Source organism: Coturnix japonica, chromosome Z (genome assembly GCF_054131305.1).
Source record: "Coturnix japonica strain WE chromosome Z, WE-NBRP24, whole genome shotgun sequence".
Lineage (NCBI taxonomy): Eukaryota > Metazoa > Chordata > Aves > Galliformes > Phasianidae > Coturnix > Coturnix japonica.
In genome coordinates, this window is record NC_140702.1 from 31,177,424 (window position 1) to 31,194,207 (window position 16,784).

At 43.7% G+C, this 16,784-nt stretch overlaps 1 protein-coding gene across 7 annotated transcripts in view; it reads right to left on the reverse strand.

The window, feature by feature from the left end:
• Positions 1 to 1,008: 1,008 nt before the first annotated feature.
• PSD3 (pleckstrin and Sec7 domain containing 3) overlaps positions 1,009 to 16,784 on the reverse strand; it is a 142,021-nt gene continuing 126,245 nt past the window's right edge. For 4 of the 7 annotated variants that reach the window (XM_085530102.1, XM_085530104.1, XM_085530101.1 and 1 more), the window contains 2 exons: positions 13,166 to 13,253; positions 2,187 to 2,512 (listed from right to left, as the gene is read on the reverse strand). In XM_085530102.1, the coding sequence (XP_085386228.1) occupies positions 2,325 to 2,512; positions 13,166 to 13,253 (276 nt within the window). In that variant the 3' untranslated portion in view covers positions 2,187 to 2,324. Of the gene's footprint in view, positions 2,513 to 7,042; positions 8,403 to 13,165; positions 13,254 to 16,784 lie in introns of those variants that run through there. The other 3 variants (XR_004305693.2, XM_085530107.1, XM_032441492.2) reach the window with 3 other exon arrangements.

Sequence of the window (16,784 nt, forward strand, 5' to 3'; positions counted from 1 at the left end):
CCTCCTCAAAGGGGAGAGCTACTGTGCATCCCAATGGAGTCTGGGAAGGAACTGTCTCATTCTTGCCAGCAGAACACCACAGCAGACCTTGGTCTTATTAAGGCACAGGGCTGGGAGCACTGATTGACTTAAGCAGGGGACAGTATTAATTTCCTTCCTGGGGCCAGCTGAAATATGTCAGTGTGTGTATTTACGCTTAGTTACCCTTGCTACTGCACTCCCTGTTGCTCAGTGAGAAATCCCCATCCTCAAAACTTTTACCATTGTTGGATGCCAGTATATAGAAAGAGTCTTACAGCCATGATGTATTACCTTGCCACCTGTCATCTGATGGTTACAACGTGTATTGCAAAAGATAAATTTCCAAAAGCTCTGTAAGCTGGGTCACCCCAGGAAGGGGGGGAAGGAAAAAAGGTAGCAGCTTAGAGGAGGAGTTTTGTAACCCAAAACTGAGCACAAAATTTTCTTGGACAGACATGGAGGAAGACACAGTGTTAGGGAACCATGCACAGTGCCTAACAGCTGATGAATGCTGTAGACAAAGGCTGAAGGCGAGTATTTCTGTGTCAATCAGCTTACTAGTTTTAGTCACGCAGATTAGTGTATCTGTCAGCCTTCCCTTCAGCACCTGTTATTGAGGCAAAATCTGGAGCCAGAGGGACAGAGGCCTGGCCTGGTCCAACCACTGGTGCACTGCTATTCAGAAATTATTCAATGGTCCAGAGCTTAAACATCAGCCCTTAGAAGAAGTGTCAGAAAATCACACTCTGAAGTTCCAGTAATTCTAGAGCCCCAAAAACTTAGCAAAAAAGCCCCAGAATCCTGTGGAGGTTTGCTACTTTCCATGTCAGGTAATCCTTGCAGTTTGCGCAGTTCATGGAAGGACAACATGAAGGAGGCCTCCCACTTACCGGACATGAATTCAAGCAGAATCAGTTTACTGACTTATTCTGTTATAACTTCTTCTGGCCTTTCAAAACATTTGGGATGAAAGTAGAACAAGAAAATAGTGTTTTCATGAAAATACTTTATTTCTTAATTATGTTCAAAATCCCACTGAGAACACAATTATATAAACTGTATGATCCACATATTGATTTATTTTTCTGACTGGTTCATAATTTTTTTTCCTGCTATTCATTCTCACTCCACTACCCACCTTCAAAGACATTTGTAGAGTTGAAGTAGATAGTGGTAGTACATTTCTATCAATAAAGTCTCATGTGACAAGTCCCTTCTTTCAGCAGTCCTCATATAGTTTTCAGTTGCATGAATGCACCTCTTTCCTAAATCTTTTTCTTGTGTTGATCAGTTTTCTGTCTTGTTTTCAAAACACAGCTTTCTCTTTCACCCCACTGAAATCAAACTTGAGCTTAAGGGTCCTTGCACTTGGGTAAATCATCTCAATAAATCAGTGCTTAACAACCCAAGAGGAGTCCTATTCAGGCCTATTCCCCTCTAGCCTCAAACTTGCTTAAATCCCAGTCTCATGTTTTGTTCCAAGAACTTACACCATCCTTTCTCTCCCTACAACCACACAAACCCATTGGAAAATTAATATATTCCCCAAGGATGGAGAAGGGCAATCTAAGCCCCATGGGAGACCAGCCATGACCTTTTTAAAAGTTACAGGCCTTTCCTGTCTGACACAATCCTCTGGAGGGAGCACACAGCTGAAATTGCATGAACTGATCTTGCTTTGCAACCACTCTAGACAAATGATTGCTAAATGCAACTCAGGATTCACAGCAGAGTGTTTTCTACAACCTGCAAATACCTTCTGTTTACAGTTAAACTGGAGGTTAGTACAGATTTGGGGAAGGTATTTGATGCAAGGTTAATATCGACACCAAGATCTGAAAATATCTCATTGCAAAAATTACTCCTTGAATGCATATGCAGCGTGTCCTCGCTACCTTTGAAGACTTTTATTTCCTTACTTGGGCTTGTGCATTCTGATTGTATGAAGTATATATATTTAGCTCCCCATATGAAAATATAAATGGAAAGGGGTCTTATGCTGGAGGTGAATTTGATAATGTGATACCTTCACTGTGAAAACTTATTGTGGATTTCGAGTAAAGCCTCCAGTGTGAACTAAGTCTTTATGCAGAAATGCTCTGATCCAGCTCACAATTAGCTTTTGGGCGTATACAAAATGGATCACGTCACATTTATAAGTAAGACTTCAGATCACTGAAGACCCAGCACACAGGGAAACCTGAGAGAAACAAGCAGGAAAAAAATGGTTTTGTATGCTCACTGTCCCCCTTGGTAATGGAGCAGTACTCACTTTAATCCCCTTCAGTCCCCAGAGGAGAGTGTCATGGCAGAAAGCCAGCATTGCAGTTCTTCCTACTCACGTGTTCAGCCATGTAACTCTTGAGTGAGTCAACTGGGAGAAAGATGATGGTGTGGTGTTCTTCCATACACTCAAGTCCATACCACCAACTTTTGGCTCTTGTTACATTTTTTCCCTTGCTCCTTATCCCCCAAGGATGCAATTCAGCGCCTAGAAAGTCAAACACAAGCTGTAAGATCTGATCATTAAATTTGGTCAGAGGAAAGTTCCAGTCATTTTATTTGGATGACACCCAGGATCTGATGAACAAGAGAACAAAGCAGATTTCATTCCTGATCCCACTCAAAAAGTAGCCTTGCTTCATGCTGCCTGAATAAGAATGTCAAGACTCACATCTCATGCCACTGCCAGAGATTTCAGACTTTCTTAGAAGATCTGGAACCTGGAGAAGAAAAGGCTCCAAAGAGATATAATTACAGCCATTCAGTATCTAAATGTGACTATAAGAAAGAATAGACTCTATCTGAGCCTGATGTGATAGGATAAGGGGAAATGGTTGCAAACTAAAAGAGAGGAGATTTAGGTTACACATAAGAAAGATAGACTTTTATGATGAGGATAGTGAAGCATTGGCATTGGTTGCCCAGAATAGGTGGTGGATGCCTCATCCTTGGAGACATTCAGGGTCAGTCTTCCAGCAACCTGGTCTGTCTGTAGGTGTCCTTCCTGGGCAGCTGGACTAGATGACCACCAACAGTTCCTTCCAACTCAAATGATTCTATGATTCCATTATCTAATCATTTGACATCCATACTGGTGCTAAAGTGGCCACCCAAATTCATTAACCATTCTGGAAGAACTCAGTGCAATTAGGCAGTACAAGAGACAGACAACAAGCCATTCAAGAGAGAGCTGTCTGCATGAAAACTATTGATGTTCCTTCATGTTCTGAGTTGGGTATAAAAACCTGAAAGTTAAAAACATACACAAATCTGGAAGATCTTACATACATCATTTTATCAGAAAGATAAGGAGCAAGTCTCTTGGGAGCTACTGAAAAGAAATAGAAAGTTAAAGGTAAGGAAGTCTGGGTTATTTCCTTAAGTCTCTATCATAAGCAGTGAAATGCAAAAGAAGGAACAAAAATCTCCAAGGAGAAGCCCATCATTGTGCTGCAAAAGTATCCAAACTCATGAAAAATCAGGAAGGATCTGCATGAATTGGTTAATTATGCAATAGGACATAAACTTCTACCATTCATCCCTAGTGTACAGTTAGGAAAAAGACAGTATTACACAAATTATGAAACATACTGCTATTTTAAATTTTCTTCATTATTTGCTGAAATTAAATGCAAGCTAAGAAGTTCAGAAATATTTCTTAATACAATTTGGCCTCAGAAAAGGTCACTTGCTGCAGGAGAACTTATTCCAGTGGGGGTGATCAATGCCTTTAACCTGTAGTGCTCTCTCAGCCACCAAGCTCTTCCCTCTTGCCATAGACAACTTATTACACTGGAGATAAATCATAGCTGAAGTCTTAACACATACCTGGAGCAAGAAATCCCTATCTTAAATCAAGTAATCCATATTCCTACCTTCAGCTCAGGCACCACACTCAATAATGAGTTTCTAAAGATATCTAGAGTAATTTTATCTTGTTTCTTCCCATGCAGGCTGCAGGAATGAACATTTCAAGTCTACAGGCAGGAACAGACCTGGTCTGGGGGTCAATACCTACCTGCGGTGAGCTGTTAAAGAAATTATAATACCTAGACCTGAAACATGATTATACAGTTCTAAATAAGTACTATAAAGATTTTACGATGAAATTCGTAGAAAAAGAAAAGAAGGCATGGAATGGACCCCAAATTGAAACTACACCCAAAATACACCCTTGCACACTGTCAGCTAGCTGGACTAAAGGCCAGCATGGTTAAAAGATCTTGTAATCTCATTTTGTTACTGCGGACACCCTGAGAGGAGCCTGAACACCTTGCTGTGCATCAGTTTACTCCCTTGGGTCTTTGCCAGATGATACAGAAGACACACCGAAGCCTGCAGCAATTCATCTGAGGATCCTGGCCAATTTGTTTTTCTAGAAGAGCTATCACTGGCATATACTATGTGCTCTCACATGGCTCTAAAGCATACAGTTCCTTGCCAAACACAGTGATGGCTGTTTCTAACCAATAAATGACGTGATCTTTGAAGTACTCTCTCTAACTGAAGGAGAAAGCACAGAAATCCAATTTAAACATGCTTCAAGAGTGGTCTGATGGGACTCTGGGTGTCGGGTGGCTGTTTTTGTGCCCAAGGAACAGTGGGCTTCATGCAGGCTGAAAATTGTCTTTGCTACATGCTTGGGACATGCCTAGAAAGCTGGATTCTGCTTTTAGATGGCACCTGCAAGTTCCAGCTTAGCACAATGAGCATCTGGCACACCTCAGTTTGACACTAGTGCTTGCTCTATAAATAGAGGAGCACTGGGATTCAATGACTGGATCTGCAAGGAAACACACAGCCACTCTGTCCACAGCATGTTCTGACCAGGCTATTGTTACATCTCCTTGTTAATGAAGAGATATTCATTGACTACTAGTCCAGTTGTCACACAGTGTTTCAGGGGCACATGCAGAAAGTGTTAAAACAGTATGTCATTTTATGCCCTCTTGTACTCCTGGGTTGTTTTTCTAGCTTTCCGGTACCAAGCACAGTCCCATGGAGCTTTATATCCTGTTTTTCTCCTGCTGCTTCTGGTGTTCGGTAGGCAGTATAGATAATTAGAAACAAACAGCCCAAAACTTGCTTACACAACTTATCTCCTTTATGACAGAAAGTATTAAGCCCCTTCATCACTACCACCTTCCAGAGGCTTTGCATCACTCTTTTCTGTGGCCTTTCATATCTGGAAAGTAACATGCTGCAACTCTGTCTGTGACAGAATCCAAAGTCTCCCAAAAGCTACTGGACAGATGATTAGTTTTGGTACTAAATCCTTGGTTTCACTTGTCATTTACACTATAAAAGACAAAATATTGTCATTTTCTTTCAAAAAAAGTTATTTTTACATCATTCAGCAATAGTTCTCTGAACACAGCCACATAAAGCATGAGCAAGGAAAGTGTCCTCTTTTTTCCCTTTTCTCTTGAACTCCTTCCTATTATAGAGCCAGCAAAACCAACCAGGTTTTCTAATAGAGGCTGAAACGCTCCTGGAAGTTCTGTGCCTGTGTTTCAGTGGTTCACCTTCAGGCTGGAATCTCCGCATTCACCAGCAGCTCCTCACTCAGGCACCTGAACCATTCCCAGCTCTTGGCCATTTCAGGGCTAATTCTGTCCTAGCAAGTGTATATCATACCAGTGATGACATACCCTGCAATACTAAGATCTTGGTTGGGAAAGGGCTGCCAACAGCAGAGCAGGGCCACAGCCAAGTTCAAGGAGAAGACACAGTGTGTTTTGTGCCTCTGCTACTGATTCGTGCTCCCTAGAGGACACTCTCAGTCAGAGGAACTGGATAGCCCAGGTCAACCTGTCCTGTGAAATTTGCAGCCAAGACCATCACAAGTAGAGGAGTGAGATTTCCTAACTGCTAGGGGAAAGGAAAAAAAAAAAAATACAAAAGAAATAATCAACCTGCTGCAGCATGGTTTACTTGGCTGTCAGCTCCTTGATTACACAAGTGAAACAGAGACTTCTGTTATTTCTTATTATCAAAACAGACATCGTGCACATTCACTAATTTATTTAAACCAGCTGGTTTCCTAGCATACAAGCCTCTTTGTTTTCCACTCCCTTTCTTTTGCAAGTCAATCCTGGCTAAGATGTTCTAAGCATGACACTGAGTAAGCAAGTGATGAACTGATTTTAAACCCAAGGGGCTAATTTCCCCTAAACAACTCCAGTGTTAGCGAACAGTGTTTTTCTTTCATTGGCACATGAATAGACAATACATAATCTGTACTGCATTACATAGGAACGAACTACTGGAGCTATGCCTTGGGGTCAGCTATCTGTGAACCTTGTGGACCAATAGGTTCCATAATGGATCTGTCTGTTCTAGATAGAGAGTTTGAACATGTCTAAAATGGTACTGGATAGATGTGTTCAGGGACCTGAATTGCCCTCGAATTTTCCCTACGATACTGCAACCAAAAATGGTAAAGCCACTGCGTGAGAAGGCAACCTGACGCCTTCCATAAGAACATCCCACACCTTGTTATACGTCACTTTCCAAGAAGAATAGACTCTAGTGCTTTGCAGCAATTTAAAAATAAATCATGAAAGAATAATTGAAGTAGACTCCATAGAATTAACATACAATGGAATTGAAAGTATTTTAATTCACAGTGAGCATTGTCTGATGCTAATTATATTCTTCATTCAAGAGTCTTCTGTCTGGGACAAAGGAATATTATGATACAAACTGAAAAATATTTAACAGTGGTCACCTGATAAGGAAATGTATTCCCCAGACCTTGCACTTGCTACACAGCTCGTGTTCAGAAGCCAAGTTATTCAACTCTGGTCAGCAGCAGGAGGGATAAGGTAGAAAACAGAACCTTTCAGATGTGGGCATAGAGGGAAGTGGCCTGGAGTCATCGTCTGTGCTCTGAGGTCTTGCCAACAGGGTGCCTTCTCTGTGGCACAGGTTCCTGGGCCTATGTCATCAAGGCCAAGGTTGGCCTTTCTTTGATATAGATCAAGGTTTCCTGCTGTAAGGGAGAGATCATACACAGTTTGGTCCATTTCATTTAATTGAACTCCTGAAATGGTGGACACGCATTCCAATGAGCCTTTTCTAAACAAAATATGGGTACAGCTCTTGATAGGATAGGGAAATCACTACATAACCAAAAGCAGCCTGATTGTCTTTGCCACAGCCAGCTTGTATGAGACATCAAATGCATTCCATACCTGAGTCAAATGCCATGCATAGCACAGAAAATAGTGGCCTACTTGCCATGCAAAGAAAGGCATAGTCATACTGACCTCTGGGGCTAGATCAATGGCATGTGCAGCACATCATCTTGACAGCAAGAAGCAGAGTTTTCTAACAGATAGCAAAATATTGGTATTTGATCACCCATGCCCCTTGGTTATGCTGTATGGTACTCCAGGGTTGAACTAAGCCTGCTTTCACCTTCAATCCTTTTTCTACGGGCTGTTCTCTGCACAGAATCCCCTCAGAGGCAGCCATTGAATCACATAGTCTCTCATCATTATACTTGAGACACATCACCTTTAGGTAGGTTTAGATGCTCCAGTGGGACACCTTATCATATTGATCTGGGCAGCGATACAGAGACAGTTAATTAAAAAGTTGTGCTTTGCCCTCTACTTCCCAGCATCAAGACATGATAGCCACTTGATTCAGAGATACCTGTCCAGGGTGATCTCAGTCGTGTCACTTAATGTATCCTGTCTGTCCTCTTTGGTAGTCCCCTCATGGGTGGGCTGAGAATAAATCTTCTGCCCATAAGTCTAATTGAGCAGTACCAGCTGCTGGGACAGTGTTCTAGGATACTCCCTGACAACAAAGACTTGAGACACCGAATTTTTCCCTTAAGTTATGTATGTATCTACGTGGTTTTTTTGGTTGTGGTTTTTTTTGGGTTTTTTTGTGTTTTTTTTTTTTCCTGGATGCAGGACAACATCTGGGGGTTTCACCATTCAGACTTCCAGTTGCCTTTGTGCTGCTTGCCATTCTCCTTATAAGCTGCATCTCTCCCAGTAGCCAGTGGGCACCAGTCTCCTGTGGCAGCACTATGGCCAACCCTACTTAGCCAAGTTCCCTTTCCTGGAGTGCTGATTCTCAGCAAAGTTGCATTTGCAGTGTCAAAACCAGGAACTTTCAACACCCACTTGGAAAACTCCCCCAGTTTATGACAGTGAAATTAAGTCCCATGTGCTTTATTTCCAGGACAGGAAATGTCTGTCCACTGGGGACAAAATGGCATTGTCACATCCTTGGCTGTCTGTGCCATGGAGAAGCACAGGACACGATTGCAACCATAACTGCAACCTAGTGCAAGACAGCACTGTAATTGCTGGTGGCACAGTTCCATTGAGTAGACTGTCTTCGTTCTTGGTAAGCCCCTGTAGAAATCACAGAATCACAGAATTATCAAAGTTGGAAAAGACCTAGAAGATCATCCAGTCCAACCATTACCAATAATTTCCAGCTAAATCATATCCCTCAACACAACATTCAAACATTTCATGATAAGGGCGTGTACTGGAGTTCTTTAAAAACAAGAATAATCACATCACATTACCCTGTTTATAATTTTTTTTACAGCACAGAACTACCTTGTTTCTGCTCCTGCCTTTCCAACAGGAAAATGCTTGATTTCCAGCCTAACTTCAGACTCTGGGTTTGGATGCTGTAGTAGTGTTGGGAAAGGCTGTACCACTTACTAGCAGGGTACCTCAAGGCGAGACTGAATGTTATCTCGGGTTTGAGGCACTTAAGAGAGTAAGCAATGCCACCTACTGGCATGGAAATGGAAGATTTAACTACTCCAGTGGATGGTGTGATGGACAGAGGGTAAGGGAAATGGCTGTCACTGCTCTTCAGAAGGTCTCTTTGTAGGGAAACGCTTAGCAGCTAACTCACTAGCTTTCACTGTTCCTTTTGGAATGAATTGTAATGAAAGCAGCAACTTGACCTGGCACTGATGAGCAGTCTGCATGCCAGGGTGGTACCAGAATACCCTCAGAAGCTGAACATGCAGTGGTGATGTGAAAATACACCCTTTCCTACCAGCACTGATAGGTAAACAGACCTTTTAAAAAGGTAAGTATTTCACACAGCTTCAAGGTCTGAAGGATTAATTTCAGAAAGAGAAGTCCTCAGTGGAACTTAAGGCAATGCCTCAAATACTGAATGTCTTAGTGGATGGGCAGCTGGGTAATTCTGCCCTCATAATAACACATGAATATGGAAACATTTGCAAATAATAGGCTTTAAACACATAAAGAGAAGTAACAAAGGCTGTAACAAAACTAAGGAAGTCCCCAGGACAGGATATTCTTGAGGCAACTGCCATTGTTTGTTTGGGTTCCCCTCTCTTGTTTCTAGAGATGGAATGCACACTGAGGTAAGTGCTTACACAGAGCATCAGTAGAGAGCATTTCCAGAGTACTGACTATTTTCCAGCCCTGCTCCCTTGGTTAGTGAGGTTTTCTTAACAGCAGTTTCCATAAGAAGCAACATAGGATGCAGCAGGGCATGTCTGCAAAGCCTCCACAAGCTTCAGAGAGTACACTGGCCACCAAGGAGTTGCCTCCTAACTTCTCAGCAGGGAAAGCAAAATCCTAAGATCAGTGCTGGGGGCCAACATAGTTAAGGCTAGATGTGTGCCCTGGCAAGGGGAAGGAGGACCAGACTTGGTAAGGCCCTGGGGATGAGACCCCCTTGGCTGCCTTGCCCTGGCCTTGAGAAAGGACAGCTACTGTCCCTTGTGAGCATAGTTATTGCTCTAAGCACTCACCAGAGCCAGGCCTGTGCCCAAGTCTGCACCCAAGAAGTGCTTTCTCGTTTGCTTGCCTTTCCTGTCCTCCCATGCCCCAGAGCAAGGATTTTTGAGTTGCACCAGTGGGGGCTTTTTTTGAGCACCAGTGGCATACACAGAGTATATATGTGTAAGATGTATATGTATATATAAGACCAGAATGGGTCTTCCTGGAGGTGATTGTGATCACACTTGCGACAGGGACCAAAGGAGACAAAGCTGATGGATTTTTCCCATCACTGTGAGAGAGAAGGAACATTGTGGTAGCAGAAGTACAGTAAAGCCTAGGGCCAGCCTCTGGCATTTCAGGAGCCTCCAACTCAGCCTTCCTTCTCAGCATCTGCTTCTCTTTGTAGAAGTATAGGGCTTAGCATGTCATACATCTCGACGTCCTCCTGCAGCCCTACCTCTGTTTTTTAGCAACAGGGCTGGCTGAAAGCATACAGGTACCCAGATGGTCTTGAATGCAAGAAGATGAGTTGAGCTCACAAAAGGGGATATGTGCTATCCTATTTGCCAACTTCCAGGAGATGCTGCTCCATGCCCTCCTGCCTTTTGGCAATGAGGAACCAATGAGGAATAAATATAATCAGAGATAAGAAACCTTTGTCCCAGTAAACATCACCAGAGGAATCTAGAACAGTTGAGCTAAAGCAGCAGCCAGTGCTGAGGTACTACCACCACCAAATGTGTAGTCTCTCTCTCTAAAATGCTTCCATACAGTGGGCACTGAGAGTCTACAGCCTGAATGCCAGTGCTAGTGAAACACTGATCGTGTGTCTTTCAGGTCTGCTCCACTTTTCATGTTATCTTTCCTGCATACACCCTTTGCCCTGTTTTTGTGGCTGGCCAATAGTATAGACTGGAAAAATCAGTAAAGGTACTGCATCAGCACTGGAGCGTCTTGATAACACTTTTTTGGCACCCACATGTAGAGACATTACAAGGAGAGAGTCAGAAGCACATACAGCAAAGAAAGGTGCTGAGAAGTGGTGAAGAGGCACCACCACAGCAAAGCAGAACGGGAAGCAGGGCATGAGACCCAAGCCAATGTGTGCATCTGACTGCAGGTGTCACTTCTGAGCCCTGTCCTGTAAAACCAGGGACAGAATCAGACTCTGATCATTCACAGTTGCACACTTTCCTCTACCAGGGCCCCAGCTGAATCCTACCCTGAGTGTCCCCATGTTTTTTCTCTGCTTGTCCCTAGTCTGAGGAGTCAACACTTCACACCTGAGCTGTGAAGTGAGAATAGTCCCAAGGATCAAAGGAACAGAACAGAACAGAGAGTCTCCAGTGACTACAAATAATAAAACATGTGTGGTCACATCAGTTTATACAGCAGTGTATTCACACTGTACTACCACTGCACTCTAATAGGCTGAAGTAGATGCGTGAGAGGTTCAATTAGAAGCATACAGATAAACTGTTGCTGATGAACTCCCTGTCTAACTGCTACTAATACTTTGTGATTCCAAATCCTGCCAAAGTTAATAAATTAGGAGAGATTACAACTAATTGCTGCTTAAATAGCTGAAATTGAACATGTCTCCACAGATGCGTTCGCCTTCTCCCCTGCCACCAGTTCTTGGAATAATTAGCTGCAAAAGAGAAAATAAACCCAAAAACATCTGAAAGAATACAACTTACAGCCTTGCTAAGATTATTACATGTAATACTGGCCTCAAAAGACATTGAGATATGGAATCTATAACAAATTTGCTTTGGCCAGTGCTAAAATTGCACTGAAGCCAACAAAGCTGAAGTTATTTAAAATCAATGCCAGTAAAGCATTGTAATGAACTATTTTCTCTAAGACAGAAAGTGGATTTAGGCAGTGACTTGGAAAAGACTGGTTCATCTTTCTCCTCTGTCATGTATTTCCTGCATGATCTAACACTTCAGGACATAATGGAACACGCACCTCACAGTCAGGTTGTTTTAGTGCAACTTCAGGTGCATTGGTAGTGTGTACTGAATTGTGAATCCTCCGGTGAAACACAGATGCACTGTTTCATTTCAGGTGTGTTAGCTGCTTTTGATGAGATGGATCAAGCAGCTGACTTCCACAATATTGTAAGGTCCCTAAACGAACAGTATCAGATAAAGACTGTGGGATAGCAAGGTGGGATAGTAAGGTGTTTGCCTGTTGCCACATGAGGACTAAGCTAGTACCATACAGGAAAGTCCTCTGAGACCTCTCTAGGCAATAGAGACAGTACTGCATCTAAGAAGGAGCCAGAAGCACACCCTGGTCACAGGAGGTGGGGCAGAGTGACCCCCACTTCTCTGCCCTTGCTGCAGCCTACCAGGGCCGTTGCTACATTGAGCTAATGCAGGGCTCTTACAGACAACAGCCTGGGCAATTCATGTGTGCTGCACCTGTCCCAGGGCAGGGAATTAATCTCATCTGCATTTGGACACGGATGATGGGCATTTAAATGCCATCTGCTTCATTAAAGCACTGTGTTGATGAACACCCAAGACCTTCCCCAGATTTGACCTCTGTGTACCTGTCATACTTAACAGCTGTATGGGAAATTGATAATCACAGCCTAAACCTCTGATTAATCAGCTGAGGCAAGTGTCAGGTCAGCTGCGGGAGCACAGGTGAGAGTAATGTAGCTGTGCTCCTGGAAGGGATGGAGCTTGACTCCACCTCCTCTAGACCTTATTTAAGGGCTGACCACCACTAAGGCAGCATCTCTTGGAGATTGCTCCTTGGTGGAGATTGCCTCGGTGTTTTCCAGCAGATTGAAGGCTTCCATATGGGTGAGTTTTTCCTGTAAATAACCTTTTGGATATTTACTACCATCTTTATGTTATTGTCACTGTATAACAGCCTATCTCCACCAGCAAAGCCACCCATTATGTCTCTGATGTGGGCAGATGTTTATTGGTGACCCACCACCAACCTGACGAATTTGTATCTCCTCTCAGGGCTGCTCCCTGTATGATTTGTCTTGTTTTCCATGACAGTGCATCCCATAAAACTACAATATAACATGTGGGCTGTGAGCCCTGATTTTGGCTGGGGTCACTAGGTTTTGCTGTTAGACAGGTAATACATGACGACACAGAGCCACTCATCCCACTTTTAGAAACAGCCAAGCATGGGCTCATACTGACTGTGTCAACTTGTATTTCCACTGGGTCTGGGAGAAGGTTTTAGTTACAATGCAAGAGCCATCTCTTCCAACCATAGTGCTTGGGCAGAAAACAGGGAACAGTTGGTTCAATGTGGAATCAGCAGATATACCACCACCACCTGTTTTCATAGCCTACAGCACAAAGAAATTCAGGGAACTCAAAGACCATCTGGCCTTCTGAACTTAGGAAACTCACCCAGAGACCACTGCGGAGTCCAGAAGGAATGCAGGGCTGTGTTCTGGCCATCAGTACCGGATACTAAGCAAGTTCCTCTACCAAGTCTCTGCAGAGAGGCAGGACAAAAGGCGTGACCCCACATCAGCCCACACAAAGGAAACTGAAGGAGTAATATTGCATCTGAGTACTCAGTCCTGTACAGGTAAGTAGGGAGAGGGCTAGAATAGGCTTCTGGTGCACACCAGGGTCTGAGCAGGTGCCCAACACTGAGAGAAGTGGAGGGTTGAGAAGTAACCAAAGAGCCCATAACTGCAGTGTAAAAGCATCTCAGTGGAAAACACTGGATCCTGAAAGGCTGTTTAATCAAGCAGAGAAAGGTGCAATGGGAACTAATGGCTATAAACTGAAGTCTGACATTTACAATGAGATTAGAAAGATTTGTAAAATTAAGGGAGAACTAGCCATTCAGTTGGAGGTGTCAAGGGTGTATCATTAAGGATCTCTAAGGTCCCTTCCAACATGTATGAGACTGTGATACTGTGATTAAATCCCTTCTGGAAGAGCACAGCCTGGCCCTATGCACTGCACTGACATGCACACAGCTGGGACAACACAGGGAAGTCCCCCGCCATAATGTAAAGCTAAGTGAGTTAACTGCATCTGCTGACTCTGCTCCATGGGAGGCAAGACAGGCCAAGCTGGCCAGTACCAGCAAGCCTCCACGGGGCCATTTGAGCGTGGTAGAGCACTTTCCAGTCATACCATGGTACCTCCCAGAGGAAATTCTTGGTTTTACCTTCTCTCTATATGCTGCTGCTTCTTCTTCTTCTTCTTCTTTTTTTTTTTCCCTTTAAGTATTTATATACGTGTCTGTGTGTGTGTGTGTACAAAAAATAACAGCTCCTGCAAGCAGTGGAACCTTAAGACTTTTAAGACTTTTTTTTTCCCCCCCTCATAGATCTTACCATGCTCTCCACACTTCTGCCCTTTGAGGACCAAACCTTCATTCCCAATTCAGCCCTACAGTGTGAGAGAAGGACACCTTCAGCTAATTTACATCTAAGTGAGCATTTGTCAGAGTAAAGAATAAAGGTCTTAGTGTGCAAAATGGTTCCTGTGGCAGTACTAATCAATACTTGCTTGATGGATTGCCTGCCAGGAGTCTTTCAGGCACATCATTTTAGCTGCTAGACTTTCTGCTTGCTCACTGCTTAACAAAATAAATAGAGATGAATCATGGTATTTAACATAAAACTCCAACCCAGAATCAAAGCTGTTTAAAATGCACAGTGGTTTGCCCTGCTCAATCCTTCCTTTCCCTTTGCTCAGAAAGAATGCTAAGTCCCAGCTCTCCTGAAGCAGGCACAAGGTTTGCATGATAACCACTTCATCAAGGACGGCCCTTTCCTCTGCAATCATTGACAACAGTCCCAACACAGGGCTTGGTTCCTCTCTGCCCCTGAAGCAGGAGCTGGCTGAGAAAGAAAGAACTGAGATGTATTCCTGCGTGGCTGATGGGAGGGTGATATTTCACATATGCCTTTCTTAGTTGCTGTGATGCAATGCACAAACTGTTCCTTCTGCTCCTGCGCCTATTGTGCTACTAATCCACGTGAAAGCTCCCACCACTGAACTGTCCCCACCCGCAACTACATCACACTCAGAACTGCAAGTAGCAACACAGAGCCAGGTTTTCAGAAGTATTCAGCTCCTCAGTAATAACAAATGCATGTTTGTCTCTACAAAAATTCACATTTCTATTCAGAAACATAACTAGTAGCTGATTTCTTTATCTAGCTTGAAAATAGATGATGCTTTTCTTGAAACTCTATACGCCTACAAGCCACTAATAGCTGGGAAAGGGTGAATAATCATAGCAGTGACTATTTTGGCCAGAGAGGAAAGCCAAACTTCATCTAGCAGTTCTGTCCCCTCCCATATCTCACCAACCCCCCAACAATACCCTGCAGCAAAATGCAATCAGTCAGGTGGGCAACTTGAAGGAGGGCAGGAGCTGTGCGGCTGGGAAAGCCAGAAGGCAAATGATGGGAGCACAGCAGCAAAAAGGAGCTGTACTTCAGGGTCCCAGGGCCAGTTACCCCAGCACTGGTGTTCTGCGAGATGTTAGAGCAGCAGGAGCATGCAGGACTTGGGCTCATGGGTGCAGAAAGCCTGGAGCAGGGGTGTTCAGGGAAGAGACAAAGAGGATACTTGACCTCTAGAAGCTGGTGGGTTTCAGATAGAGTGCAGCTGCAAGAAAGAGCAAGAGGGACTTTGAGACTGAAGGCTCTCACTCTGCACCCCCACCCCACCATCCTCTTCCCAAAGTGCTTGTGAGGTAAGCACCACAGGAGATCAGAAGGTTTGGTGCTCTTTTTGACAATGGTATGATGGGAATTATTATTTTTTTTTCAAGTGACACACAAAGTACGTGCCCTGAAATCTTTCCAGTGGGACTTTCCTGGCTCAGATGTGTGGGAGCTGCAGGGTGACACTCTGTGGCGCACCACTGTGGAAAGCTGGGAAACACAGGGAGGTCAGGCAGCTCATCTGGCACAAGGACAGCTTAGAGCCAGTAATAGTAACCCCATGCAGTGCTTTGCAGAACGCCTCTAGCACTTACCAATGAAGTTTTCCTGGCCTTAAAACCAGGGACTAATTCTTGTTTTCAGTACCCAAGGAAAATTCTTCATTCACGAGTGTTTTGTTTTAGTTTTGGTAACTCCTTCAGTTTTCAATATCCTTCTCTCTCTTCCTCAGCTTTCTTGTAATCCAATATATCCATGGTTAATAATTGCTGTGGCAGTGAATTCTTTGAATTATAGATAAAGGATTCAAAAACAATCAGAGAAGAACTTGAATATTTCATATTAGACCTAAATGTTTTATGATTGCTTGCAGAGTGAAATTAGTAAGGACACTTGGCCAGTGCTGTATAATTTATGCTGTGCTTAAGCAGGAAAATTACAGAACTGAACACATGGAATGGCTGAGGTTGGCAGGGACATCTGTGTCCATCTGGCCCAACCCTGCTCCAGCAGGAACAGCTAAAGCAGGGTGCCCAGGCCCATACCCAGTCTGCTTTTGAAGTTCTCCAAGGAGACTCCATCATCTCTCTGAGCAACCTGTGGCAGTGCTCCACCACCTTCACAGCACAGAACTGCTGCCTGATGTTCTGTAGGAACCTCCTGTGCTCCAGTTTGTGCACACTGCCTCTTGTCCTGGCACTGGGCACCACTGAAGAGAGCCTGTCTCCATCTCTTTTGCACCCTCCCTCCAGGTATTTACACATACTACTAAGATCCTCCCGGAACCTTCTTTTCTTGATGCTGGATGGTCCCAGCAACCTTAGCCTTTCCTCACTCCTGTGAGGAACGGAATGGAAGATCTCCATTCTTTCATCTACTTAACAGCCTTCTGCTGGACTGTCTCTTGTAGTGGCCCCACAACTCCAAGAGTAAGCTACAGTAATTTTTAAAAAAATCTGTAAAGTTATTTAATATTGGGTTGGTGAATATTTCTATTAAATAAAGGGGTAACCTGCATCTTAATTCGCAATACTATCCTTCCAAGCTGAGTGAAAGAGCAGAACTTCCATTCTTAGTTTTGTAGTTGTGCTTTCCTCCTATCACCTGTC